The sequence below is a fragment of the Diceros bicornis genome, chromosome 41, assembly GCF_020826845.1.
Source record: "Diceros bicornis minor isolate mBicDic1 chromosome 41, mDicBic1.mat.cur, whole genome shotgun sequence".
NCBI lineage: Eukaryota > Metazoa > Chordata > Mammalia > Perissodactyla > Rhinocerotidae > Diceros > Diceros bicornis.
The window spans coordinates 7,397,407-7,424,695 of NC_080780.1; the positions used below are offsets into that span (position 1 = coordinate 7,397,407).

Below are 27,289 nucleotides of genomic sequence, written 5' to 3' on the forward strand. Positions count from 1 at the left end.
CAGTGGGTCTGAGCTAATGGAGTTAGCTCAGAAAATGAAATAATTCACTAGGTATTGAGGATTTCTAAGTTTTAAATTCAGTTTACACTGCATTGCTCATTGACTGGGTGTACGTAGAAATAATTCACTCACTATCTCACTCCCTATCCATAAGAGGAAAACCATAATGATATCTCTTTACTGCTTAAGAGGATGTTCCACGTGATGGTGTGCTGACCACCAGGCACAGAATCACGTGGGTGCAACTGGAAAATACAGCTCCTGGGCCCCAGCCTGACCTCCCATTGAGAATCTTTGGGGACACGACCCAAGAAGCCAATTGTTAAACTAGGTCTTAAGGTGATTCTTAGGTACTTTACAGAACTACTGCGTTAGGAGAATAAATAATGTCAAAATGATACAAAATTGTCAGGTTTCAAAACCTGACAATTTTGGTATTTCAATACCAAAGTATTTTTTTTTTTTTGTGAGGGAGATCAGCCCTGAGCTAACACCCATGCTAATCCTCCTCTTTTTGCTGAGGAAGACCGGCTCTGAGCTAACATCCATTGCCAATCCTCCTCCTTTTTTTCTTCCCCAAAGCCCCAGTAGATAGCTGTATGTCATAGTTGCACATCCTGCTAGTTGCTGTACGTGGGACGCAGCCTCAGCATGGCCAGAGAAGTGGTGCGTCAGTGCACGCCCGGGATCCGAACCCCGGGCCGCCAGTAGTGGAGCGCGCGCACTTAACCGCTAAGCCACCGGGCCGGCCCCCAAAGTTTTAAAACAAGGAAAGATATTGGCCCTTATCTACTTCAGCCAAAATGATATCCCTTTAAGTATATTCTCTACTGAGATTTTATATATATATACACACACACACACAATCTCTATTGAGATTTTATATATATACACACACACACAACACACACAAATATACACACATGTATATTTTTTTCCTTTAAGGAGATACAGTCAAGATTCACTTTAGCTTTAAATGCCTTGCTATTTCTTTATTCTTAGTGCTTTGTTCTCTGTAGAGACATCTGTAGACTATCAGGCATCATAGAATTTTAGAAGTCATTTAAAAAACGATTTACTCCAAATCCTCTTATTATTAATGAAGAAAAATAGAGACCCAGACTTGTGAAGCCACGCACAGCGTGAATAAGCGAGGGCTCGGAGGACAGGCGGGGCGGAACCCCAGCGCTGGCTGGCACTATAATTAGCCCAGAGCTACACAGCTTAGTTTCTTCACCTGCAAATAGGGTTGATAATACCTCTCTCACCAGGTTTCTAGAAGATTCAATCAGGCTGCATTTAGCAGCTCAAACAACAAAAACGGAGAGAAACAAGGAACGAAGAAGTTCATGCCAAAAACAACAACAAATAACCCAATAATGATTCAGCTGAATAAGGGAAGTCTAGAGCAAAATAAATGAAATAAATGAGAGGGAAAGATGACGCATGTGAGAAAGGAAAAGTAATCCTAGCCCGTCCAAGACAGAGGAAAGAGAGGGACAGCAGGAAAAGTCCCGTGCAATCACAGAGCAGGCTGCATCGCCTGCGGCCTCTTCACCGGTGTTTCATCCTTCCATGGCGTCTCCTGCCAATCCCCCGGGAGCCAAGTCAGTCGAGTCTCCAGTGCTTCAGGCTATCTTATTTTGCTTAAAACAAAAATATTTCTAGACTTTTTACTGGTTTCATCTCTCAAAAGGAGGAAGACACAATAAGAATGACTCTTGAGATCTGAGTGTGAAGAAATGGTAGATTTTACCGTGAATTGGTGTCCTAAGGACCAAGAGGGACAGCGGTGAAGGCAGTCCCAGCAAACTTACCTCAAAAATTTCAGGAACCAAAAAACCCAACATTTATAGAGTGAAGGGACATTCATATGCAGAAGTCTGAATTTGTAATTTCAGTAATCCTGACAGGAATGGAGAGGACAGGAGAGGAGAAGGGAGGGAGGGGAGGCTCAAAGATCTGACATAGAGGATGCACACTGAGCACAGATTTCCAAAGGACACACGGAAACATGGAGGAAAGCACATATAATAAAAAGGAGAAGCACAAAATCATAATCAAAGCATCGGGGCAGGCAGAGAAAAACCGAGCTGAGGTTTGTGGGAAACTCCTAAGGACAATAAAGCACCCTGCGGTTCAGCCTGGTGAGCTTCCTTTGACCTTCAGATTTCACCGAGCGTGTTCACCGACCTGGTGCCTCGGAATCTCCACACGGCCAGGGGCAGCCGCTGGCTCCACAGTCTAGACCCACCTGGGATCTAACCCTGGGACCCTGAGCAAGCTTTTTTATTTCTTTGAGCTCCAGTGTCCTCAACAGCGAACCTGGGGTGAATCGTCATTCCGACACCACAGGCCCCTGAGGGTTGGGAAATGAGACACACAGCTGGTGCACAGATGCACAGATCTATGCAATGGATCTAGAGGGTTCTCAACAAACCTGAGTCCACCTTCCTCACACTTCTTCTAAAACTGAACAGATGGTGCACATTTCCAAACTGAGCTGACAGTATTGAAGCCCAACATTCACCAGAACGGCTTTGTCCTTTTTAGTCTCATTTATTAGTAAGGAGAAAATAATAGATTTTAGCAAAATGCACCTTTTAAACACACATAATAGGATAATGAGCATTTTCTTTTCTTGGTAATTAGAAGGCATTTGTGGTTTTGAGAATTGCATACATGATTCCAAAAACCTTCATTTTTACTCCATGTACAATGACTTTAAATGACTCTATAACATTATATCCAAAATAAGATGCTAAGATTTATTTAATAAAGGCCAGCAAGATTACAATAAAATTAACTTATGCAGCATTTTCCCAAGTCATATTGGGAGGACCGAAGAATATGCAAAATTTACTAGCAAATGGGCTAGTTCAACATCTAATACTCTTCCTCAAGGCTTCATACGTTAAACAAGTTCTGAAGCTTCAGTTCATCTACAGGGACATTGACTATTTGGTATAAACTTAATTGTACCGTGCATTCACTCATTCATCAACGCAGAAAACGGTTACTAAGCATCAATCTCACGCCAGGTACTGTGCAGGTATCTGCAGAGAGGGGCTCAGGGCTTCATGTTCTGACGGTGAGTAAACACCGTTACCCAAGAACATGGCTTCAGGACTCAAGTGTGGAAGTACCAGTCAGTCATGTTAGTGCACGCTGATAAGCTCCCTTTTCCTGAAGGAATTAATATTCCTAAACATATTTAGAGAAATTCCAAGATGGGTTGAGTATAAACATTTCAAGAAACTATTTTTACATAATACAAAATCATACATGTATTCAATCCATTACCTTACTATTGCTTCCTCTATTAACTTTGAAAAATCCCAGAAATGTTTTCTTCTCTTTGTCTGTCTCATCATTGCCAAGTGATGATTTTCTAAAGGTTTCTGGAAAGAAAAGAGTACGAAGTTATTTTTCAGCATATGAAAGAGATTAAACACTTCACTTTAAAAATCTCAGTGAATGACTCCTCTACTCTTAAACTTTATTTTAGTTCTTATAAGAGGGTAAAACCATCAACTACTTCTTTCAAAGCATTTCAAGCCATCTCACAGCCTCCAGTCGCGTTTATGAAACCACTAGAGGTTCTTACACTCCGTTAGTGATTATGGTGGCGTTTTTCTCTGGGTGTGGTTGTACCCCGTATGAGAATGAAAAAAACAAATCTAAAAGTTCTAGGGAAGTGCTGCCCAATAGAAAAATAAAGGGAACCATATACCTAATTTTATATTCTCTAGTAGTGGCATCAAAAAGAACCAGGTGAAATTAACTTCAATAATATATTTTGTTTAATCCAACACAACTAAAATATTATCATTTAATCACATAATATAAATATTAGTGAGACATTTTACATTCATTTTTGCACTATGTCTTCAAAATACAGTGTGCACACCTCAGTTCAGTCTGGCCACATTCCAAGTGCCCCACAGCCACACGTGCTCGGGACCATGAGACTGGACAGCACAGCTGTAAGGACCACAACGCCCATGCAAAACATCCACTTTAAGAGTTACGAGTGAGGCAAAAACGCTAATAACATAAAATAAATCAATGGCCTTCCTGCTTGAAGGGCTCTACTCCTTTTTAGAACATGGAATAACAGCAGTGGTTTACACAGGTGGTGTTTGAAATAATCACCTCAGATTTTCCAGGACCCATGTTTCCAGATTTTCCTTCCTCCACCTCAGCCAGAATGCTTTTCTTTTTAATTACATTCTCTAGGGGGCCCTTTTTTTTTTTTTTTTTTTTTTTTGAGCTCTCATCCTCTATCTTCTCTGTTTCTTGATGTTTTCTTCACCAGGATTTTAGAGCTAGAACTGGCCCTCTTATGTTCCAGATGGGGACACCATAGCCCAGAATTGTCAGGCAGCGGACAACAGAGCCAAGGGCTGTGGTTCCCAGGGCGAGGAGGGACCGGCAGCAGCAGCAGCACTGGGAACCTGGACCCATTCCAGACCCCGAATCAGAAACTCAGGGGGTGGGGCCCAGCACCCTGCCCTAACAAGCCCCCTGGGGATGCTCAAGCTGCGGGGACGCACTTGAGAGCCGGCGCAGTAGAGGTTAAGAGCTGGCAGGTGTGCAGCGTACGTGGGCAGGTTGCTTCGCAGCTCCAGGCCTGAGTTTCCTCACCTGCAGACTGGGGATGAGTCAGAGAACTGTGCCTGGTACACACAGCTCTATGACTACTGGCTATCATTACTCCCTGATCTGCTGACACTCAGAAGCCACTCCTGGCCTTTATCATAAACTTGTCCAGTCCTTCTCAACCAAGGCACACAGACATGGCAAGAGGACAGATAATTTAGGTGTTCCCAAAGGAGAGAAAAATGAATTTCCCCATACCACTGCCAACTGCTAGACAGCCACAGTGCCAATCCAATAGTGGGAAAATCTCGACCAGGATTATACAAACTCTACCATAAAAACATCAACCGAAACAAGGTAAACATCAGTTAACTTTTTTATCTGCTAACGTAGAATCTCATACTCCAAACAGAGAACAGACAGAAAAGCCAGTGCGTTAGTAACGTATGCATTCACACTAATACGGTCTACCCAACAAAGCAAGATTCAAGCACACGCATTCTCTAAATCACTCTGCGAGTGGCAAAGGCTCAGGTTAGTCTCCAGGGCCAGGACTTTCAGCTCCGTGCAGGCGGCTCCAGCCGGGCTCACCAGCAGCCTCCACATCACACAACATCCAAACCAGCAAGCCGGCTGGCTTCAGTCACGAGGTGTGCATCCACGCAGACACGTGTGCACACGGAGTTCACGGCTAATCACATCACGACCCTCTACTGAGCACAGAGCTGTAAAGGGTAACGTATACTATACTACAGGGTAAAGCTATATGTAAACTACAGTATGTATTAAGATGTGTATTTACACCTAAGATGTTTCTAGAATTGATTGGTATACGACACGGATATCGTAAAATGCATGGTATTATAAGACCTGACAGATGAACAAGAGAGAGAACATGTTACTGCTGCACCCTATTACACCACCACAAAAACGAGAGACGGGATCAGAAAATTGCTATCAAATGGAGCCTCTTGTTTCTCTCCTCAACAGTGATAGTGGCTGGCCACCACGCCCACAGGACTCAAGGCTCAGGGACAGCCCTGGCACCAGAGCTGCCCCACAGTGATCCGAGTGGCCCTCTTGCTCGGCCACAGCCTGCAGTTGTCTGGAGGTGGCAGGGACCCAGCACCCAGCCCTGAGCCAGGCCCAAGCAGGTGGTCTGATTTGAGAGGCTTTGGTGACTTTGGACTGAGAGGGGCCTCCTGCGAGCCCTTTGCGACTCGGCAGACGCGGCAGAAGGCTCGGCTTGAGAGCTCAGCAAGAGCATCTGGTTTTCCTTACAGTGTTCCCATCAGCCAAATCCCCACAGGGCCCTGCTGCACAGTCAGAGCAGTAACTGGCAACCGATACATAGCCTGGCCGCGAACATACACAGCAGACCTGGAATCCATGGCTAGACGAATGACAACTTGAGCATGACATTTATTTTGTTTTAGTTTACTCTAATTCACTAAAACTTAAATATTAATAAAAGTTTAGGGGAGGTTGTGCTTAATCCATAAGAAAGCACGTCCTGTTCTGAAGCATCAAAATGACTTGGAGAATGTAAAGATGAATTGAGGGTGCAGAGGGATGGATGGAGCTGCTGGAGCTTTAAACACCAACGAGTCCAAAGAGCCCACTCTTCCGGACGAGAAAACTGAAGGTCAGGACCGTCCAGTGACCACAACAAGGTCACCAGGCCAGTACCTGCAAGAGGAGAACCAGGTTTGCATTTCCAAGTACACGACATGGGAATTCTCACAACGTGTAGTCTCTAAGTGCTGAGCACCAAACAAGACCACGTATACACAGGGCCTTTGGGCCCCCCTCTCTGCTACTCTCAGCCTGCCCGTGTTCCCAGATCAAAGCAACCAGAATTGATACAGCCTTCACACATATGAGTTTTCTGCTCAAAACGACTCCCTTCACGGTGTTTCTTAAAAGAGAATCCTTCTTTCTGTAATCTTCATCTGTACTGTACTACGGATCAGATAACAACAGATGAGGAATATGAATGGTGGCCTAGGCCACGGGACTGCCAGACATGACACCACGGACTGCGGTTCTAGACCGACACAGTTCCTTTCATTAATTTTTTTTCTAGAAACAAACTCTATTATTAAACACTTAATACACATGGATAAAAATGTCTGTAAACTATAAGCACTCATTAGGACTTTAATGAACTTTTTTGAATATGTATGTGTGTATATGTATATATAGTCCAAAATGTTCATTAAAATCCCAATATATATGTGCATATATCTATGTATATCTATCAGTATATATCTATGTATATGTGTGTACGTATATGCATATATATGTAAATATATACATATATTGGTGCGTGTATATATAAGAAATAGGTGTCAGGATAAATGCAGAATCTGGACTAGTCATTTATATACTTGTCTATGACAGAAAAGATTAAATTTCACAATCCACATTGCCCCAAATTCTGAAGCAGGCAGGATGGACCTTGAGGGTAGGTGAGCACAGGTGAGCAGGAAACAGTGCCTCTGCCCCATGTACCACCTCTGTTCTGCCCAGAAATTCTGTGTTCATAAAGGACCTGTTCTTTACAACAACCTCCTTCATTTCTTACCAGTTAGAACCACACAGCAAATCCTCTGTCCTCTAAGAGACATTCTTCTCTTAGCCAACCAGAGAGTCAAACCAAACCATAACCTCATTTCAGCCAGCAAGACGCCCCCAGAGGCGCCACAAGCCACAACTGCATTCCCTCAGGTCCTGCACACAATCATCACTTCCGTGCATCATCCGAGCCCAGAGCCATGCAAAGTGCAGCCTAGCAGGAGCAGTGCTCGGGCTCACTGTACCTCGACGGCTCAGGGAAGGCTCCGACTGAGTTTTGGTCAGAAGAACTGGAAAAGGCAGGCAATGAGAGAGTGAGGGCAAGCTTCGAGATCTGCAGCAGCACCTGACCAAGGCCCTGGCCCCTCCATCGGCCTCAGATGGGGGGTGTCTGTGCCCACGCAGGAGAAGGCCAACTGCAAAGCAGGCCTGCATTCTTGGCCTTGATCCCCTAGAGCCCGCAGCTACCAGGCTGCTAAGTGCCGCCATGGAAGCAGGTGGCAGCAAAGCCTTCTGCTTTTTACAAGCTGCCACCTCCAGGAATTCCAGAGGAGGTGGCCTCTGCCTAGCAACACATGTCCTCCTGCCAGCGGCCCTCACGGGTTCTCAAGCAGCTGCGGGCTGGGGAGGGGATGTCACCCAAGAGGCACAAAGAAGAGGGCTCCTCATGGGCATCCTCTGGAATGTTCTCTTTTCTTCTCAAATACTTGACTGTCAGTAGAGTGGGATGGAGGTGTTTGGCAGGAAGGGAAATCAAATATTTCACAGACAGCAAGGCACGTGGCCCAGTATGGTCCAGATGAAAGGGATGTCAGCCACTGGGCTGGAGCAGGTACCCCGCCATGCTGGGTGTGAGTCCTTTATTTTCTGGGGATGCTGCTGGTGTCCCAGGCAGAGCATCCCTTGCAGGGTGCCCGAGGCCGGGGAGAGGGGGACTCAGGGGCTTGGGCACAGCTCTGTCCCCTAGGGCAGAAGTACTTCCACATGCAGTGGGCAGGTAGCTGCACCAGTGTGCCCCGCCCCGCGTGGAGATCAAAGAGGGGGCGCTGGACTTAGTGGGGTTTCCTCTCAGGACGCCTCACCCCTGTGCTCCAGATGACTGTGGGCTTGCAGGGTCCACGCCTTAACAGAGAGGCTGGGTTCATATAACTTTCCCCAGGTAACAGGTTCTACAGCCCCTTTCAAGATATATCTGACGATTGACACAGAGCAGGAATAGCTGTTTGTGTAAGGCTTTTTCTTGCAAATACTTAAATGTGGGACAGTTTTTCTTTTCTTTTCTTGTCTTGCCAAATGAAAGCTCTGTTTCCAAAGAGTCACAGAAACCAAATTTAAATAGGACTGATATAACCTGACAGACACCCCCGCGATATCCAGGCCTGTGTAGCAGATGCTGAGAATAATCTTGGGTGAGTTTTAAAAACATACTGGCTAAAATACAAGATGTATTACTCTCAGATGTCAGAGCACTGCTTCTGAAGGAATAGTCTATGTATCTGATACTCAAGGGAGCTAAAACCCTTTCCTGAATATCAAATGAGACCAGGGTCCCGAACCTCCAGAAGTCCCAAACCTCCACTGTGACCACTGATTTCACAATAAATTTGGTAATAACAAAACAAATTGTTTTATTGGGTGAATTTGAAAGAAGCTGTAGAAAAACATGAAAAACTTGAATATGTATATATTTTAAAAGCCCAGCTTGTTCAATATTATGGAATAAGTAAAAAGGCAACAGATACCAAGTGAGCTCACTAAAACAGATACTTTTCTGAAGTCCACTTTAGTAACTCTAAGAGCAAGGAACATTAAAATTTTTTTTTTGGTCTGACAGTTGGTTAAATACAGTCAGCCCTTTGTGCCCATCAGATGTCCTGCTCACAGGACGTCTCAGTCTTTGTACCAACATCCACCTCGGAGCAGCCACTCTCACCAGTTGCTCTAACTGTGACATCAGGCCAGGTACTCAATTCACATGGGCAGTGAGGTCTCTAGCACGGACGCTGAGGATGCATCCTCAGTTGTCTGGAGGGACTGAGCTCATGAACTATACTTTGGGCAGGTTAAAGAACAGCTAAATGCATTTTTGCCACTGGTTTTGATCATAAACAGTGTTTGAGACTTGGGAGCAGGAAATGGCAGTGAAAAAGAAACCCAGGAGAAGACGGTTTGAATGTGGTTTCTGAGTAGTTCTTTCAGAGTGGACGGTCCGATTTTCTTCTCACCTTCCCCTCTCTTACTTATCTTACTGAAGTTCATAGGAGACAAGGGGTGAAGGACTTGCTAAGGACTGGAGGAAAGAGGCCCAGAAATTTTCTTACAATCGAGGGGAACAAGAACAAGCCAAATTTGTTTTCTGCCCACTTCAACTCTGGTTTGGATAAAATTCAAGCTGCCTGAAAATTCACACACTCATCTCTACCCACCGCAACCGTTGGGCAGAGAGCTGATGGGGGCTTGTGTGCTTCCCATCCGTGTCCCTGGGGGTGGGCTGTCTATGGCACCCAGTGGCCTCACCTCTCTTGTTGTCCCACGCGTAGAGCTCCTTTATCCCCAGCTCATTCAGGGACTTGGACAGCTCCAACTCCTCCCCAGCAATGTTGTCCCTGAGAAGCACCACATGCTCTGGGCTGACCTCACACTTTGCACAGATGACAGGAAGAATGTTCTGGAGCGGGACCTCAGGGCTCACACGCACAACTGCCTTTTGCGTTCGCAGGTAGTTCACTACCAAACGCACAGACTTCTGGAAGAACACACCAGAGAAAAAGAATTCTGTAAGTACATCTTCCCACAATGGCTTCAAACTGTGTTTTTACACCAGAATTGAGTACGGCAAGATTTTGTGTAGCCTGAATCTTTCTTCCACAAATTCAGTGGGTCATGAGGGAAAGTGGCATACTGAATAGTGAACAATAAGTGCTTGGAATAATAAATTTACTTTAGAATCTTTCTTACTAATGATCAAACTTCTACAACACAGGGAAATGGACATCAGTGAGGGATCTCAATTTAAAATCCAATACATATGCTGTCTTTCAAGGATTCTGACCAGACTTGAACACTAGGCACTTATACACATTTTTCTAAAGGAACATAGTTTGGAAGTATTATGAATAATTCAGTTTAAAGAAAAACTCTCACAAAATAAGAAATCAAATTTTTAAAAGCCAAAATATCCACATAAATATACAAATATCTATGTGAATATATATAGTGTGTGTATATAACTGTGCACACACATATTTATATATACATACTACACACACATATATTTTAAGCTAGAAAATATTTTAGACTTTTTTAAAACATCAGATATATAATAATCAGAAAGAAAAACAATTTGACTACAGCTGATTCTAAGTGACTACATATAAAGTGTTGCATCATAAAAACTGAATCTGCCACACTTCCATGAAGTCAACTTCTGTTGGCCTTGACTGATCACCCACATTGTTCTAAGATCTGGAGAGCGGACACAGTAAACGTGCATCACATAAGAGTGAATGAGGTAGATCTCAGGCTGTTTTCCAGTCTGAGTACCAGGAGGTACTGAATTTTAGGAGGAAAGATGGAATCCACGGATCCTTGTCCATGCTTCTCAAACTGAAATTGTGCACAACTCTGGGCTCGCCTGCCCCCAAGCTTTTCACCTGGGGACCAGGAAGGTAAGAGAAGCCACAGGATATAAAAATGGTTTCGTTTCCTTGAACACTAATTTTACTTGAAGATTTAAGGATAATTTTTTCAAACAGAATGGAGGTGGCATCAATTAAAATTTATTAACCACTCAAACCTAGAAATTCACCCGTTGGCCAAATTTCCATTTTGTAAAGCAGGAAAATTTAGTAGATATTCCAAGAATCTAAAAAAATGAAACAGCACTGCTTTTAATTGGAACTAAAAGATCCATATCCAAGCCTTGTTAAAAAGTACAATGAGCAGCTGGAGTTAGTTTTAATTGATAATCAAAAGCCTGAAATAAATCTCTGCATATGATAAGATATTCTCCAACTGCAATGAGTAAATATTTCTGACATCAATTTTTCAAAAAGGAAAATTCTCCTTTTTCCTCTCTCTCTCTCTCTCGGAAGATGTTCAAATCTTCTACATATCCTGTCTGCTTCCTAGGGCAGGAAGACCTCCATAACTGAACTAGGCCCTTTAGAACTAGTCCAATAAGGTAGCCACTGGCTACTTGTGGTTACTTAAATTTGAATTAATTAAAAGTTCAGTTTTTCGATCACACTAGCTGCATTTCACGTGGTTAGTAACTACACGTGGGCAGTGATTATCACTCTGCGAAGTGCAGAATTATAGAATATTTCCATCTTTGCAGAAAGTTCAAATGATTAGCTCTGCTGTAGATGAATTCCTTTTCTATAATATCCAAAGGAGCAATATTACAACAATGAACACTATTAAATTCTGTAAATTTCCACCTCCTAAAATAAACTCAGTTTAGTTCCTAATGTTGTCTAGCATGGAAGTAGGAACCTCAACCACAGCTGTCTGCACGTTTTACTTGGATAAGAGGGCCTCCACCAGGCCCTCGTCAGCACCTCCCATACCCGCAGCCACAGGCATCTGCATATGTCCTTAGATGACACAGGGTTCCCGTCCTACTGACCTCAGGCACCTTAGGTGGGCCAGGCTTAACCTTCTCTTCAGGAACTTTTTCTTTCAGAAATACAGTGTGCACATTCAGAGTCCCAACTAAAGTATTTGGCTTAAAACTCAAAGGCTGCTGGGTTTCTGAAGACCGGATCTCAAGGGCATGGTGGGACGGATTCAGGTGGTTCTGAAGGCAAAGTTCAACCAGCAGGTCCATCATTGCGTAGCTGGAAAAGGGAAACAAAGCATGGTTATTAGGAATGTCTGTTCTCCCCTTCTGTCTAGCTGAGTGAGGGCAGAACAAACCGGCCAGTGGAGGAATGAGCAAACTGGCTGTGCTGATGAAGAAAGACAGCCGCAGCTCATTGATTCCTCATGCATGATTGACAACAATTTCTTAACATTTTCAGTACTAGTAAACAACACGAAAGAGCAGCCAGTAGATCAAAATCATAATAGCTGGGAAAATAGTTGTATTTCTAATTAAATTTATGGGTATGTGAACTTGAATCATGTAAGGTTCATTAGCACAAACAATATTACTTATGGGCACAAGGCATTACATTTTCAGTTATTCATAAACGTAATGTATCTTAAAAATTTAAATTTTTAAGTTGAAGAAACTGATCACTTTCTTTTAAGCTAAAAAATGCCTTTTTAAAGACAAAAAAATTTAAGAAAATTCCCTTTGTTGAATGTGAAAAATTTTCATAATGTCCTCCCACCACAGGTAATTATTTACTAAGGGAGGAGAGTAACAATTCAGATTATCCCAAAGAATGGAAAGTTTCACTGATATCTTTTATATCTGCCTGGCAGATGTTTTTATATTTAAAGCTGACTTCTCTTTGCCTACAAATTTCCCAAGCAGTGGAGCATAAACCTCTCACGAAAGCATAGGTCCTTTCTCTGATCTAATTCTGAATTAGTAACTGGCATGGCAATTATTTTAGGTCATGATTATGCTTTCCAGGTGTCTGGTGACCTGGGTGTGTGCAGATCTGGGATTCCCAGCACGCCTGTAAACACACAGGTGCTAGCCACTGGCCCACCACCATTCATCCGTCACTCACCTGGAGCTGCTGGGGGCACTGATGCTGAACAGTAAAGCCACAGGCAAAGTCCCAACCCTGAGAGAATTCCCCAAAGGCTCTATTTCTCATTCAGTTGCTACAAGTAAAGAATATCATAATGCTCTGATTGTTTCGAAACCGTCTCCAGCATAATATTTACTCCCACCCACTACCCAGGAAGTAATTAAGTAACAGCATGTGTCTTAACCGGGGTCTGGAATCCCCTGTGAAGTTTAGGAGGCTCAGCACTTCTCCTGGCCCGCTGGAACTCGGATGGGGCATTCATCGGGCCACACAGCTCTAACCCTCACGAGCACCACACACGGGCAGGCACGCTGGCTAATAATGCTGTGAACTCTGACTCCTTCAGCTCTGAGATAAAAATCATCTTTATTTCAACAATGAGCTTAATGCAACAAAACAAGGAGTGACATCACCAAACACTCCGAGACATAATATTCCACTGAAAAGTCTCAGTATAGAAAACAGACTTCTAAGGACGCTAAAACAACGACATATTATTTGTGACCATTCACTGCGTGTCCATGATGGCCCGGAGCCATACTGCACACTTTACTTCATTCCCTCTCATCCTCACAAGTCTGGGAGGTGGGGACTACTCTCCCGGGGTTTCCAGGGAGAGGTGGAGCTGGGATTGGGACTCTGATCCATCTGATGCTGGGTCTCATTTCCTCTCTCTTCTCCCCATCCACAGTCTACTTCCACCAAGGAAACCAATATAAACACTTTGTCAAACAAATATTTGAAGTAATCTTAGAACAAAACCACAAAAAACACAAAAGCTATTAATGGAAACTTCCATTCTTTTTAAACTGACTTTGAATTTCTTTTTTTTTTTTGGGAGGAAGATTGGCCCTCCTTTTTTCCTTTTTTCTCCCCAAAGCCCCAGTAGATAGTTGTATGTCATAGTTGTACACCCTTCTAGTTGTGGTATGTGGGATGCTGCCTCAGCATGGCTTGATGAGTGGTGCATGGGTCGGCGCCCAGGATCCGAACTGGCAAACCCTGGGCCGCTGAAGTGGAGTGCGCAAACTTAACTGTTACACCACTGGGCCGCCCCAAAACTTCCATGCTTTTAATCCAATAATTGGTAACAAGTTTGAAACATCAAATTAGACGTTCTGCAAGGGAGCAGGCCAGCTCTGGGGCTGGATGGATTTTTTTCCATTACAGAGAATAAACCTGTCTGGCCATAACAGAAGCCAGTACGTATCACTGAATGCACTAGCAGAGCAGCGATGTGGCATTTCTTTCCTATCCGAATAAATAAGTGGGTCCTTAAATCTCTGTCTGTGTGTCGAATGGATCTCCTCCAAAATTGGCTGATGGATACTCAGCAGTGCTGACCTTCACTCTTTCCTGACCCTAGTGTAGGATGTGGTTCTTCCCAGAGAGAGCTCCTTGATGTTAAGGCTGCAGTGACGTGCAACAGTTGAGTGTGGAAGCAGTTTCTCGATAACGTGTTGGAGGAATGGGAGAAGGAAAGGATTCCCAAGCAGAAAATTCTATGTGCTGGAGGCCTATCTCCTCAAATTTACTATCAAATGACAGGGAGAGGGAGGCAAAAAAAGAAAAACCACAACACTGTAAGAACGTGATAATAAAACTCAGCTCAACACCACAGGCTGGGTCATCACAGGCCCTTAAATCGGTTGAAAACCAATGCAACCCGGACCAGCAAATCAGACACCAGCCCTCCCGGTGGCTGGAACCCAAGCGGTTTTACAGGAAAGTGAGGAGGTTTGGGACGAGGGGAGCCAGGCTTTGAGAGCTGTCTTGTTCTCTTTCAGGCCATTTCTCTTGGAGACTCGCAGATGGACACAGCATCCCGACGCAGATCCGACTTGGGTTGCATCTAAGAAGCCAGATGTGCAGAAGTCTGAACAGGAGGACTCGAGCCCAAAAGCACAAGCCCATCTCACAACATTTCCTAAAGGGTCTGCCACATCATGGGACCCTTCCCCAGGCCCATTTAAAACGTGACCTCATTGACGACTTCTCCCCTGTATGCTTCTCAGGATCACGTCCTTGCACAGTGAGGTATGAGTGAGGTGGCCTTAACACCACTTTTCACCACACATATTAAGCTGCTGTTGGCCAGCACTTTAAAACCCCAAACTCCAAACAGTAAGCCAGTTCCTTCAAGGCTCCTTTGATGCTCCTGGAAAAATTCACCCAGAAAGAGAGAAGGAACCCACAGCACAATGGCAGTGCCAAGGACGGACACAGAGGTCCTGACTGCTGCCTGGTCCCTGTGGGTTCCCTTCACAGATTCACCAGACCTCAACCCACAGAGGATGAATGATTTCTCTAACTGGGTGTCATTGTGTGCCCTCCACAGGGTCTTGGTAGGTCCCTGTGCCACTGGGCGACAGGAAAGAGCTTTCCGGAGCCTGGAAGAGGTTGCCTCGTCACTCCTACACTTTCTCATCACCTCCTGAGCCTGGTCTCCTGTTCGCACCTCCCACCTGCCCTGGGATGCAGTGGCACCCGCCTCTGATCTGCCGCTTTGCACATGCTGGCCCTTTGATGAGGGGTTGAGCATCTTCCCCATGGCAGTATGGGGATTTAGTGAAAGGACTGGAGGGGCAGGCTGCCCAGGATGGAGTCCCAGCACCACCACTCACCGCTTCTCAGACCTGCCTCTCCGTGCCTCTGTTTCCTCATCTGTGAGGGCATAATGACAGAGTCCACCTGTTAGACTCTTAAGTGAATTAACACTTGTAAGACACTGAGCACAGTGCCAGGCACGTGGTAAGTGTTATGTGTTTGCTAAATAAATGAGTTAATTCATTCCTGTCTTTTCTATTTGGGATTCTACGTATTGAGACGTTTTACTTGGTTCGGAGCAAAGCGTCTCCTGTTGGTATGTGGCTGAACTCTATCCTGCTCTCAGCAAATACCAAGATAAAACAAGACGCTTTTCAAGTAGCATCCTTGAGGCACTGCAGAATCAAGTTTCCCCAATCTTACAAAGAGAAAACTAAGGCAATCAGACACTCCCAGAATGTCAGAGGAAGGTCAGGTGTATTAAGGAAGCTGACTAGACCGTCAGTGCTAAGGACACACAGCACACCGCCCGGGCCTCAGTGGTCACCCCGTATGAATATTGCTATGGACAGAATTGTGTCTCCCCAAGTTCATGTTGAATCCCTAACCCCTATGTGACTGTATTTGGAGACAGGGCCTATAAGGATGTAATTGAGGTTAAATGGGGTCATAGGGTGGGCAGTAATCTGGTAGGATCAGTGTCATTATAAGAAGAGACACCAGAGAGCTCGCTCCCTCTGCACACCCACAAGAAGAGGTCACGAGAGCACACAGCAAGACGGTGGCCGCCTACAAGCCAGAAAGAGGTCTCAGAATGAAATCTTCCCTGCTGGCACCTTGATCTCGGGCTTCTAGGCTCCAGAACCGTGAGAAATAAACGTCTGTTGTTTAATCCACGCAGTCTGTGGTATTTGGTAGTTTGGTAGCCCAAACTGACTAAGACAAACACAAACACCATTCTCAGGGACTCTCTCTCTCTGTAATCCCAAATTCCAAGTTTAGTGGACGAGTAAAAGACAGTGGTAAAGAGGACTGATTACCCAAAACCGCACTAACGGGGGTGGTGGGAGTGCGGCGAATCTCTGGGGTTTGCTCTCCCACTGCTCCTCAATCCTTTTTTCTTCCAACTTCTTCATCTCTTTGTTCTCTAAATGTCTTTTAAGTGCTCATAATGTAGGGGTGAAATTTATTTTTTGGCATTTATTGTGGTCTCTATTTTTAAATTTAAAGAATAGAATTTTTCTACTTATTTCTTTAAAAAATATTACTTTCCAAATGTGTATAGACTTCAACAACTGTTTTTGCACGAGTCAGTGGTTTCAGTAAGAAAAACTGGTCTTTCTTGTATGCGATTCTTTCTGAAATCCTGGTGGAGAGCGAGACAGCAATGAACAACCTGTGACAACACTCCTGCTCCCCCAATGCAGAGGCCACTCAGGGGCCACTCAGAGGACTCAGGGATGACAGTGAAGGGGCTATCTGGGCCCACAGAGCTGGGACATGGAAGTCAGAGAGGCCAGGCGCTAGTTCCATCAAGTGGGGCCCATTAATGAGTCGCCCTTCTCGAATGAGGACACTTCCATCTAAATCATGATGCCCGTCTATGGTCAGGCAGCTGAGGATCACCTTGAGCTGCCTACACTAATTATTCCTACAAACTCCCTCCGGGCCATTAGGGCAGCAAGACCCTGGGCTTCCTCTTGGGGACTGCATGCTCATCCAGGTACCCTGACATCCAGCAAAGCCAGTGGCACGCACTGCAGCAGGGAATCTCCAAGTTTAACATGTAACCTGAAACTTCTGGCTTGTTAAAGCACAGACTGCTGAGCCCCACCCAGGGGTTGCTGATTCACCAGGTCTGGGCTGGGAATTTGCATTTCTAACAAGTTCCTAGGTGACAGGTGACACAGCCACTGCTACTGTGGGACAACACTTTGAAAACCACTGCACTCCAAGTACTCATGAAATGAGCACTTAGTACATATGCATTGACTGGATAAATGGCTCCCTCAGTGCCAAGTTTACAAATTACATTAAGGTAACTACTTTCGTACATAATGTTCAAACAAACACACTTAATTTGCATGCACTGTCAAATCTTAAACTGGTGGAACATGGCCTAGTTTCTTGTGTAGGACCAAGGCCAGCAGGTGGCACCAAGCCCTGGGTACAGCAAACTCGGGTGTAACAGAGTCAGAGCAGGCCCTGGGAGAAAGTCCAGTCTGGCAGCTTCATAACGCATCAGAGAGGCATGATATGGCAAGATGTGAGTGGAGTCCTCCAAGAGGCGGTCCGTACCAACGAGGTCCAGTACAAAGGAACACACGGCAGAACACAAAACCTGACAGTGAAGAGACAGGTGACTGAGGAAGCCCAGAGCCAGGGAACCTGCCGGCCATAGACAGGGCTCCAGGTTCGAGGCTTGGGTTACCAGCAAGAAACCAATCTCACGGTGGCCTGGGTCCTGGGCCTATCAAGTGAGGCATGAGGGAACGAGGCAGCAGCAAAATGACCAGAGGTGCCGGCATCTCAGGCGCAAGGCAGAAGCTAAGTCATCAGGATGATGGTGCCAAATCCCAGAGAGTTGTCCACACCCTAACAAAACTCAAATGCCCCTCGGGGCCAGGCAGCTGCCGCAGTCTGCAAAGGGTCTCAGGGTGTGACTCTAGGGAGAGATGGGGGTCGTGCTAACTGGAGAGATGAGCCTTCTCTAAAGGCATTCAACTTTTAATGTTGTTTAAAAGACCGTGCTGGTTGGAGCCCCTTGACCTGGAAGAGATGAGATGTGCCGAGGTTGGGAGCCTAACAGTTATCCTGCCCAGATGTGACGTCAGGAGCTACATTACCTGGACAGGTATGGACAGGTGATCTCAACAAGGGGTGCATTCTGGTTAGGTTCTCACTATGGTAACTTGTGTTTTTTCTTAACTCCGACTTTATCATCTTTTGACTTATATCTTGGAGGTCATCTTACTTCAGAGTCCAGAGCCTCCTGTGTCCAGGTCACCCGGAAGCAGGTCTTTTCTATGTGCTTCTCACTTGGCAGGTGAGCCAATGAGCCCCCTGGGGGACCTGGAACACAGGCCAATGTCTTTAAGGTTAACTGTTAGTGTTTATTTTTAAAATGCATGTGAATTTTGCAAGCGACTTTAATATAAAACTATTTTTCCCTACGTTTGAGGAAAATTAATGTTCTAATGCACCAGTTTTCTCATGACTCACCGCCTAGCGCTGGAATAGAACCTTGTGTCCCTGGTGGCACATGCAATCTTGTATGAAACCCACGGAGCTACAGTATGGCCCACAAGAGACTCATTAAGACACTACCACCCCAAACGTCCAGGCCCACGTATCTCCCCCTTCCCAATCTAGGTTCCAGCAGCACTAAACTTCCTGCTTCTTGCCCAAACTGGTCATTTTGCAAATGCCACTTATTTCCTTCTGCTTGTTGGGATGTCCCCTTCCCAGTGCCTCATAAAAGTTAGGTGTTCAATGTGTATTTTACTCAATGAATAAACGATAATTTTCATCTTTTTAGTCTATCAAGATCCCACAATGTGCGACTTTCCCTCTGTATGATTGGTATAACACCAAATCCAAAACAATAACAGTACCTCTGTGAACTGTTAAACACTGGGTTCAGTAAAGAACATGCCTACCTTCTCACGGGATGAGCAAGTCGCTTATAATTGTTCGCTCCTCACAGGAAAGTTCTCATAAAGAAAATCCAGGAGTAACTGGAGGCGGAGGACCACATTCTGCACATCACAGACACATTGTTTTTTTTTTTAGCTTCTCTTGGATTTAGCCCAAACAAAGCCTTACTAAGGCAGAAACACCTTAGGGAGGTGAGTTAAGACATGGATGATCAAACACATTACACGCGCTGATAAGAAAGGGCATTCAATGAGGTTTACCTCTAGCTAATGTGACCAATACGGGCTCCGTGTCCTGGGAATCTTCCCTGTGAGGTTTTTTAGGAGAGTGAAAATACTCTCTTTGATACTATAATGGCGGGTACATATCATTATACACTTGTCCAAACCCACAGAATGTACCACGCTGAGAGAATGCTAACATAAACTCTGGACTTTGGTGGTTATGAAGTGTCAGTGTAGGCTCGAATGTAACACATGGCACACTCTGACAAAGGATGCTGATAATGGGGGAGGCTGTGGGAGGGGGGCAGGGGGCATATGGGAAATTTCTGTACCTTCCTCTCAATTTTGCTGTGAACCTAAATCTGCTCTAAAAAAATAAAGTCTTTAAAGAAAAAGGTATTTGTCAAGTGAAAATGTAAATCAAACTAAACCAAACCAAACCTGACTGTTAGCCAGTTATTTAGAGAGGGTCTTCCTTTGGCCAACTCCCCAGCTTCAGAAACGCCCCTTCGAACTTCATCTCCTTCCCTCACTGAGTGCTGGAGAAGAGCAAGCTTCCTTCAGCCCCTGGAGCTGTGAGCTCACCTGAGAGCAAAGTCCAGGCCACTGGCCCTTCAGAAGCTGCCAGCAGACCGCACATCTGCTCTTTCCGCAAGACGCTTTGCCAGCACCTTGATGGGTAGGTCGGATGAAGGACAGACCTGGGCTGAGGGTCACTCACAGCCTCCCTCCCCTGCATCTTGTAACAGGTGCACTTTCTCCAGAAGGGACGTAGAGGCCCAATACCTGTGCTGAGAGTCCTGTGCTGTTTTACCAGGGCCAGGAGCTAAAAATCCCAGCACAGTTGTAAATGTGTCTATTGTAAAGAGGGTCTCATGGCCCATAGAGGCAGAATTGCAGGACTGAACACTGAGGAAGATTTCTTCTATTTTGCAAAGGGAATGCTTGACTTTTCCTGCCCTGGGACCCTTGGACATGTGTACCAACTTAGACTGGACTAATTCACCACATCAGAAGGACACAGCCCAACTCTCTAATGCTTGATACAGTTTATGAAGCTCTCTTTAGGCTAAGGGCATTGTCTCTTCAAAGACCTTCTCTTTACTTGTGCCCCAACTAAATGATGGAGTCAGTGGCCTCCTTCCAGTGGCCATGTGCAATGATGGTAACACCTTTCCTACATGTCAGAGCATTTTCCTTAAGAATGACCTGGAATACCGATTCTCATGTCTTTAACTCTAAGAATAGACTGGGACTTTTATTTAAGTTTCTAAATCCAAAGGAAGCTAAAAAAAAAAAAATCTGTCATATACAGAGAGGAATCATTAGACTCCAATTACTAATGTATTTTCTCTATGAGAATCTGTCCTATCAGGAAATAACATGGTTAAAGGGCTGACTATAGATTATAAACTATTTGCTTACCCTGTGAAAAGGTGGACATGTTCTCTAATAAAACAGAAGAGGGAAACCACAGTGATCAACAATTAGTAGCACGGGTCAGGAATTGACTTCAGCCCACTCTTGCATTGTTAAAGAATGTGATATATAAAACCAGTTCCCAAAACAAGAAGCTACTGCCTCAGCAATAGTTATCATCTGTTGACCCAGTTAACGGGCCCACAGGCTGCTACTTTGACTCACTTAATCCTACAGGAAACCTTGCAGAAGGGATTATAATTTACTACTAGAAAAGAGAGAAGTATTTTAACATTCAATCTCTAAGGATGCACCTATTCTCATAGCTACATTGCAAAACTGCACAGTGGTAACTTCTACTTTGTAAGGGAAAAAAATAAAGATACAACTGGAAGAATGTGTTGAGCTTGAAAACATTTTTCAAAATAATATTTTTACTTTTAAGGCAGGCATTCTGTCTCTCCACAGGCATTTGTAAAACTGGACCCGTGTGTTGTGGATTTCAGACCTGACCCACAGGCCATTTTCTTAAAAAATATGTAACTAGATTGATAGTGGCAATGGTCTCATGGGTATATACTTACCTACAAACTCACCAAGTTGTATACATTAAGTATGTATAGTTTTAATATGTTAATCATACCTCAGTCAAGTGATTTTTTAAAAAAAACGTAACTAGAAGTTGGGCCAAAAATATAAGAACGGTGAGTAAACCATAATACATTCACTGATAAAATCTCATGCATCTATTGAAGTAGTTTGTAATCCTGTAATAATGTGACAGGCTTCTCAAGTTAAAGTGAAGTGGGAAACGTGGACTGAGAACAAGGACCACTCTGTGAAACAAAGAAACACAGAAGCTCTTGTACCTTGCCTATCTCTTGTTTGAGCCTGGGAGCTGCCTAGGGAACCACCACAAGAGCTCAGGCTTCTGTGGGCCGCAAGGCCACGAGCCCGGCTCCTCCCGCGTGGGTCCACTATAGATCTCCCTTGCTGTACTCCAGCCCTTCTGCTGGGACAACAGCTACGGGAGGGCCCCCAAAGAGAAGCATGCCCCGATATCCCCGGCAGGCACCACTGTGGGAAGCAGTCTGGTATCATCTACCAGAGCAGACGATATTGTATGCACAGCTCAACAGCTCCAGTCCTCGGGACATACTGAGGCCTGGAGCGGGGGCCTCAAACTTCTGTTCACCTCGCCCATAACATAATTGTAAAGGCTTATGTACTTCTTTGTGCATTAAATTGTCACCTAGAACTTTCATTATCATGTTTAAATAGTTGCCAAGGATATAATTTCAGGTAGAATCTAAATACTGGTATTTAAAAATAAAACTATTGCATCAATCTTTTCAAAGTACTTACAAGAATAAAAACACCCAGAGTAAGTTGATTTCCACCATTATCCATTTTCAAAATACCTGAACAAACTGCTTTTTAAGATTTAAATATTTTATATCATTTCTTGCTCTCCCTGTTTTCCTATAAATACTAACCCATTCACTCCTGCCTCAGAATTATACAAACGTATTTTCCCGCTTGAAAGTTTTTGTAATTAATCACTCTATCATGCTCTCTACAATAAAAACTGTATAAACATTTAAATTTAACTTTTTGTTTTCTGTGACTTTGTTAAATTTTTTTATTATAGATCGAGTTATCAGTAACAACAGTTGTAGTAGTACAAAATTGATCAAACAACATAATTATGATATATTTTGATAAATATCAAGCATAAAATTAGAAGTTCTATTGGTAATAAAACTCTTAATGCTATGATTGAAGGAGGCTTTGCCAAGGTTTCAATGTGCCTTTTGTGACTGATTTGGGGAAAAGTACTGGCATGGGACCTTGACCACAGCACACTGACAGGCAGACCAGATCTAAGACGGAATATGGGTCTGGAAATTAACTCCCTTAAATTTAAAACCCATGGGTCAGATTTTATTCCTTAATCCGAACTAGCATTGTTTTCATTTGGAAAAGTGATTACCGATTGTAGTTACACCCCTACGGGTCAGCCTGTAAGTGGACATTTGAACGGTTAACTCAGGAGGCTGCTCTGGGCTGTATAACTTCAGTGCCAAGGATGTGGCACAGACTCTAGTGGCTGGTCACCTACTTGGAGTTGCATGGGGGCCTCCTCTTCTTTCTGAGCACACCCTCTAACACCAGTGAGCTGTGCAGTCCTTGCTCTCCTAAGGGTTAAGGTGAGCCATGGTGGGGCCAGTTAGCACAGTCATTCCAGTGAGACATTTCAAGCTGCTACCTAGGCCCAGATTTACACCCCCTCGGCTGCTGGTCTGCCCTGACACAGACGGAAGCGCACCCCCTGAGGATCCACCCTTCAGTTGCCCCTGGACTTGCACACTGATCGCAGCAACTGCTTCCTACCTCCCATTGACCACACTCTTCTTCTCCAGCCCACTGGGCAGAACCACGGTCACGTCCACTGCACTGTTCCGCAGGTTCTCCTTCATGGTGAGCAGATTCTGGTGAGGGCCCGGCGACACATCTCGGTGAGGTTTCTGCCTGCTCTGCACATTCGGGGTGGCGGGCTTTCCAGGAGGAGGGGGAGCGCGAGCCTTCATCTTCCTCCTTAAAAATGACAACCAAGAAGGTGAATGCAGTGGCAGCGTCCAGCGACAAAGTTAATACAAGCACCTGTTGATTTCCAGCGGCTTTGAGGTACTTTTCCTCATAGTAGTTGATTCTTATAGATATTTCTCTCTCCTCAGAAATGCCTTCTGAGTTGCATGACCTTTTTAAAATCTATATATTGGCACTCTTCAATGCTAACGGAAAACGGACAACTAAGAAAAATAAAAGAAGTGTTTTTGAAAGGACGTGTTCCTGGAAAGATACAGCCTAAAAATGTGTTCGCTACCAGGGAGGGACAGGATGACAAGTTTACAGATCAAGTGCGGGTCGGTGTAGAGAGTTCGCTTGGATCAGCCCATCCTGAACCTCCGAGTGGGGTACAGATCACAAACAATAAAGTGGACCCACCGATGGTTGGCCTCGGTCTAGCTTAAATCGCTACCCCAGCTCTGGGTCCGTGACCAGCTTGGGATCTGGAACCCACGGACCCTGATATTGAGGATGTGCTGGGATGACATTAAGATGTGCTCAGTTAGCCAGAAAGTCCATCAGACCAACATCTGTTGACACAGGCCACTGTGGGTGCAGGTGGCCGTTTGGCAGCAAGGGATACGAGCGACAGTATCTTGACGCACACCCCCTTCCTCTCTGTTTTCACCTGATTTCTGGCTATGCTTTGAATTCTCAATTTACTTTCTAGGACATTTCTAAACACCAGACAAGGAATCATCCACTCTGATGAACATTTTTAGAAATTCTTATCTCCTCCAGATTATTCAGGGAAGGCAACTGACTTTATATATGTATTTTATTTTATATATGTACATGCATGTGTATACGTACGTGTATATATATGTATGTATATGTGTGTATATATGTATGTATATATGTGCATATTTTATTATGTGCTCCTTATTTATATATCAGAACCTATTTTATATAGGCCCCGGGTATTTTATAATAGCTAGCATTTACTCAGCACCAGGACCTGTGCTAGCCAGCCCTCGTGGTCTATTGGTTAAGATTCAGCCCTCTCACCACCATGGCCTGGGTTCATTTCCCAGTCAGGGAACCAAACCACCCGTCCGTTGGTTGTCATACTGTGGTGGCTGCGTGTTGCTGTGATGCTGAAAGCTCTGCCACCAGGATTTCAAATACCAGCGGGGTCACCCATGGTGGACGGGTTTCAGTGGAGCTTTCAGACTAAGACAGACTAGGAAGAAAGGCCTGGTTACCCATTTCCGAAAAAATTGGTCATGAAAACCCTATGAATAGCAGCAGAACATTGTCTGATATGGTGCCGGAAGGTAAGAGGACGGCGTAAAAAGACCAGGCCAGGTTCTGCTCTGCTGTCCACAGGGTTGCTAGAGTTGGAATCCACTCAACGGCACTAACAACAACAAGGACCTATGCTAATAATAACCTCAGGAAGTTCACCTCATTCAGTCCTCAAAGTATTTTGCAGCTGAGAAACCTGAGCGCCAGAGAGATTCACAGCCCCAAAGGCCTACGATTACTGGTGTCAGAGCAGAGACAGCAAGCCCATGTGCCAGACTCCCAGGGCTTGTTCCTCCCCTCACTCTCCCACCTCCTGCCCTGCTCTAGTCAGAGGATCCACAAAGAGGCAACGTGAGCCCCCAAGGAGTTTAAATTCTCCTGCACAGCAATCTTCTTGAGGCACTCTGGCCTGATGTATCAGACTTAGGAATTCCATTTCTAGAAATTTTCCTAAAGAAATAATCCCACAAGAGCTCCCTGTGGGAGGTTCAAAGTACAACATAATTAATAATGGCAAACACACATGAAATAATCTAACCACGGGTCAATATGAGACAATTTCAATAAATTATGGTACTTTAAAACAATATTACACCAGTACTAATTAAGTATACTTTAAAAGTATATAATTTGATGTGCCAAAATGCTCAATAACGATATTTTAGAAAAACAAACCTGAAGATATCATTTGTTTTGGAAAATTCTATTTTTAAGAGAAGCGTTCGTTATAGCAATAAATAGATCATAAAACAGTCTAGAAAGATACAGTAAAGAATTATCAGTAATGATCTCTGGGTGATGGGGGCATGACTGGCTTGCTATTTTTCCTCCTATGCATTTCCTAAGTTTTCTATAATATCATCTCTTTACGTATTACTTGTAAAATGAAAGAGGTCATTTAAAAATAGGGAAAAAACAGCAAATGAGATTCAGATGAGGTTGCAAACCATCACCACTCATGTCACTGGCTAACATAAGACTTAGGAGTGACATTTGGGTCTCATCCTCTACCATGATAAGTGGATACAAGTTAATTTTCTTTTTAAAAACCTTACACCTATATCATAATTTATATGCTTTATTCTTATCCATTACATACTTTTTTTCCTCTCAGCTTACAGAAATAAAAATGAAGTAGTCAACATATATTGCACTAGTCTAAGGGCTGCATATTATTAATTCATTTATTATTCACAATAACACTCTGAGGAGGTTCCTTTGTTATTCCTGTTTTATAGATAAGGAGGGTGGGCATACCTCTCTAAGATTACAGAGTGACAGAGGTAACACAAACCCAGATAATTTGGTTCCAGAGCCTGAAATTGTAACCTGGGACAGCAGTATTCAGCCTCCATTAGGAAGAACAGATGTCACCTCACTGTACAGATGGGACAACCAAGACAGGGAGAAATAGGTTATGGGGTTCTGTGTCAATCAACTGTAGGTCTAGGGCTGGAGGCCAGTCTCTGAGCAGCTCACATGCCATTAGCATCACCCTCCAAAGGTCTTTTCAGGAAAAAAATGTGTTTATTTGATCATTTTTAGGAAATGAATCTGTTTTGCAAGTGAGCTATATGTTTATTTCTGGATACCAATGAAGTTGCTCAAACTCCTTCCAAACACACTGGGAGAAAAGGAAGCAGCTCCTGATGCATTTGTTCATTCAGCCAGCACTGTGACGGCAGCAAGAGGGGAGGGAGGCAGAAGGAGTGCCCAGTCCCCTCTCGTCTCCCAGGTGAACAGGGTCCCCAACTACCCGGAGTCAGCCTATGATGTTGTCTCCTCTCCTCCCCATGGCTACTGTCACCACCTGCCCAGGTCCTCATTGCTACCATCTACACAGATGCAGTCTCTCTCTACAGCCCAGCCTCCTGTCCATCAATCCTCGTGCCTACCGTGATTCTTTCACCCCACAAATATGCACTGAGTGCCCACCTCGAGGGCTGTTAATCTTCCCGTGCCTTACTCTGCACACAGCGTGCTCTGATCTCCCCCCTACAGAGCTGCTCCCTGCAGGCTGCAAGGACACCCAGGGAGGTCTCCTTGTTTGTCTAGCACAGTGGTGTGTGTGTGTGTACAAGTGTGCACATTTAAATTAGCCAACACTGAAAAAACTGCACTAACAAAATGAATCTCTAGCTCTTTTAAAAAAAAAATAAAAATAAAAAGATCTAATAAGGCCCTGAACACCTTCACTGCAAAGACCTGCTGTGTGCTTCCTCTGGACCTGTTGACTCAATGCCATCACACATCTATACCCGATAGGGCTGTAACCAACATCTAAACCACCAGAAGAGCCCGAAAGTCAGGACCTTCCATTGACCCTCAATCTTGAAACTTCTTCCCTCTTTCCCCACTTGGCTGGCAATGGGTCTGCAGCTCACTCTTCCTGGAAAACACACGAACAACCCCCCTTGCCCTCGCCTCATTATACTCTCTGCCTTGTACATCTTTCTTGATGACACAGCTCAACACTACGTCTTCTGAGAACCTCCTGGGTGCTCCAGGCCTAAGGAGACACGTGGCCGAGATCAGTGGTCTGAACCTGGCTGCATGGGAGAAGCACTTGGGAAGCTGAACAAGTGCCCAAGTCCCATCACAGACCAATCAAATCTGAGTATGAGAGCTAGTTTACCTTCATGGATGGCAACATTTCCTTAGAACAGAGGCCCC

At 44.5% G+C, this 27,289-nt stretch overlaps 1 protein-coding gene across 6 annotated transcripts in view; it reads right to left on the reverse strand.

Annotated features, from left to right (window-relative positions):
* Positions 1–27,289, reverse strand: part of COBL (cordon-bleu WH2 repeat protein) — a 271,535-nt gene that overhangs the window by 145,965 nt on the left and 98,281 nt on the right. For all 6 annotated transcript variants that reach the window (XM_058534817.1, XM_058534815.1, XM_058534814.1 and 3 more), the window contains exons 2-5: positions 23,132–23,335; positions 11,810–12,020; positions 9,697–9,925; positions 3,304–3,401 (exon numbers count right to left, since the gene is read on the reverse strand). In XM_058534817.1, the coding sequence (XP_058390800.1) occupies positions 3,304–3,401; positions 9,697–9,925; positions 11,810–12,020; positions 23,132–23,335 (742 nt within the window). The remainder of the gene's footprint in view (positions 1–3,303; positions 3,402–9,696; positions 9,926–11,809; positions 12,021–23,131; positions 23,336–27,289) is intronic.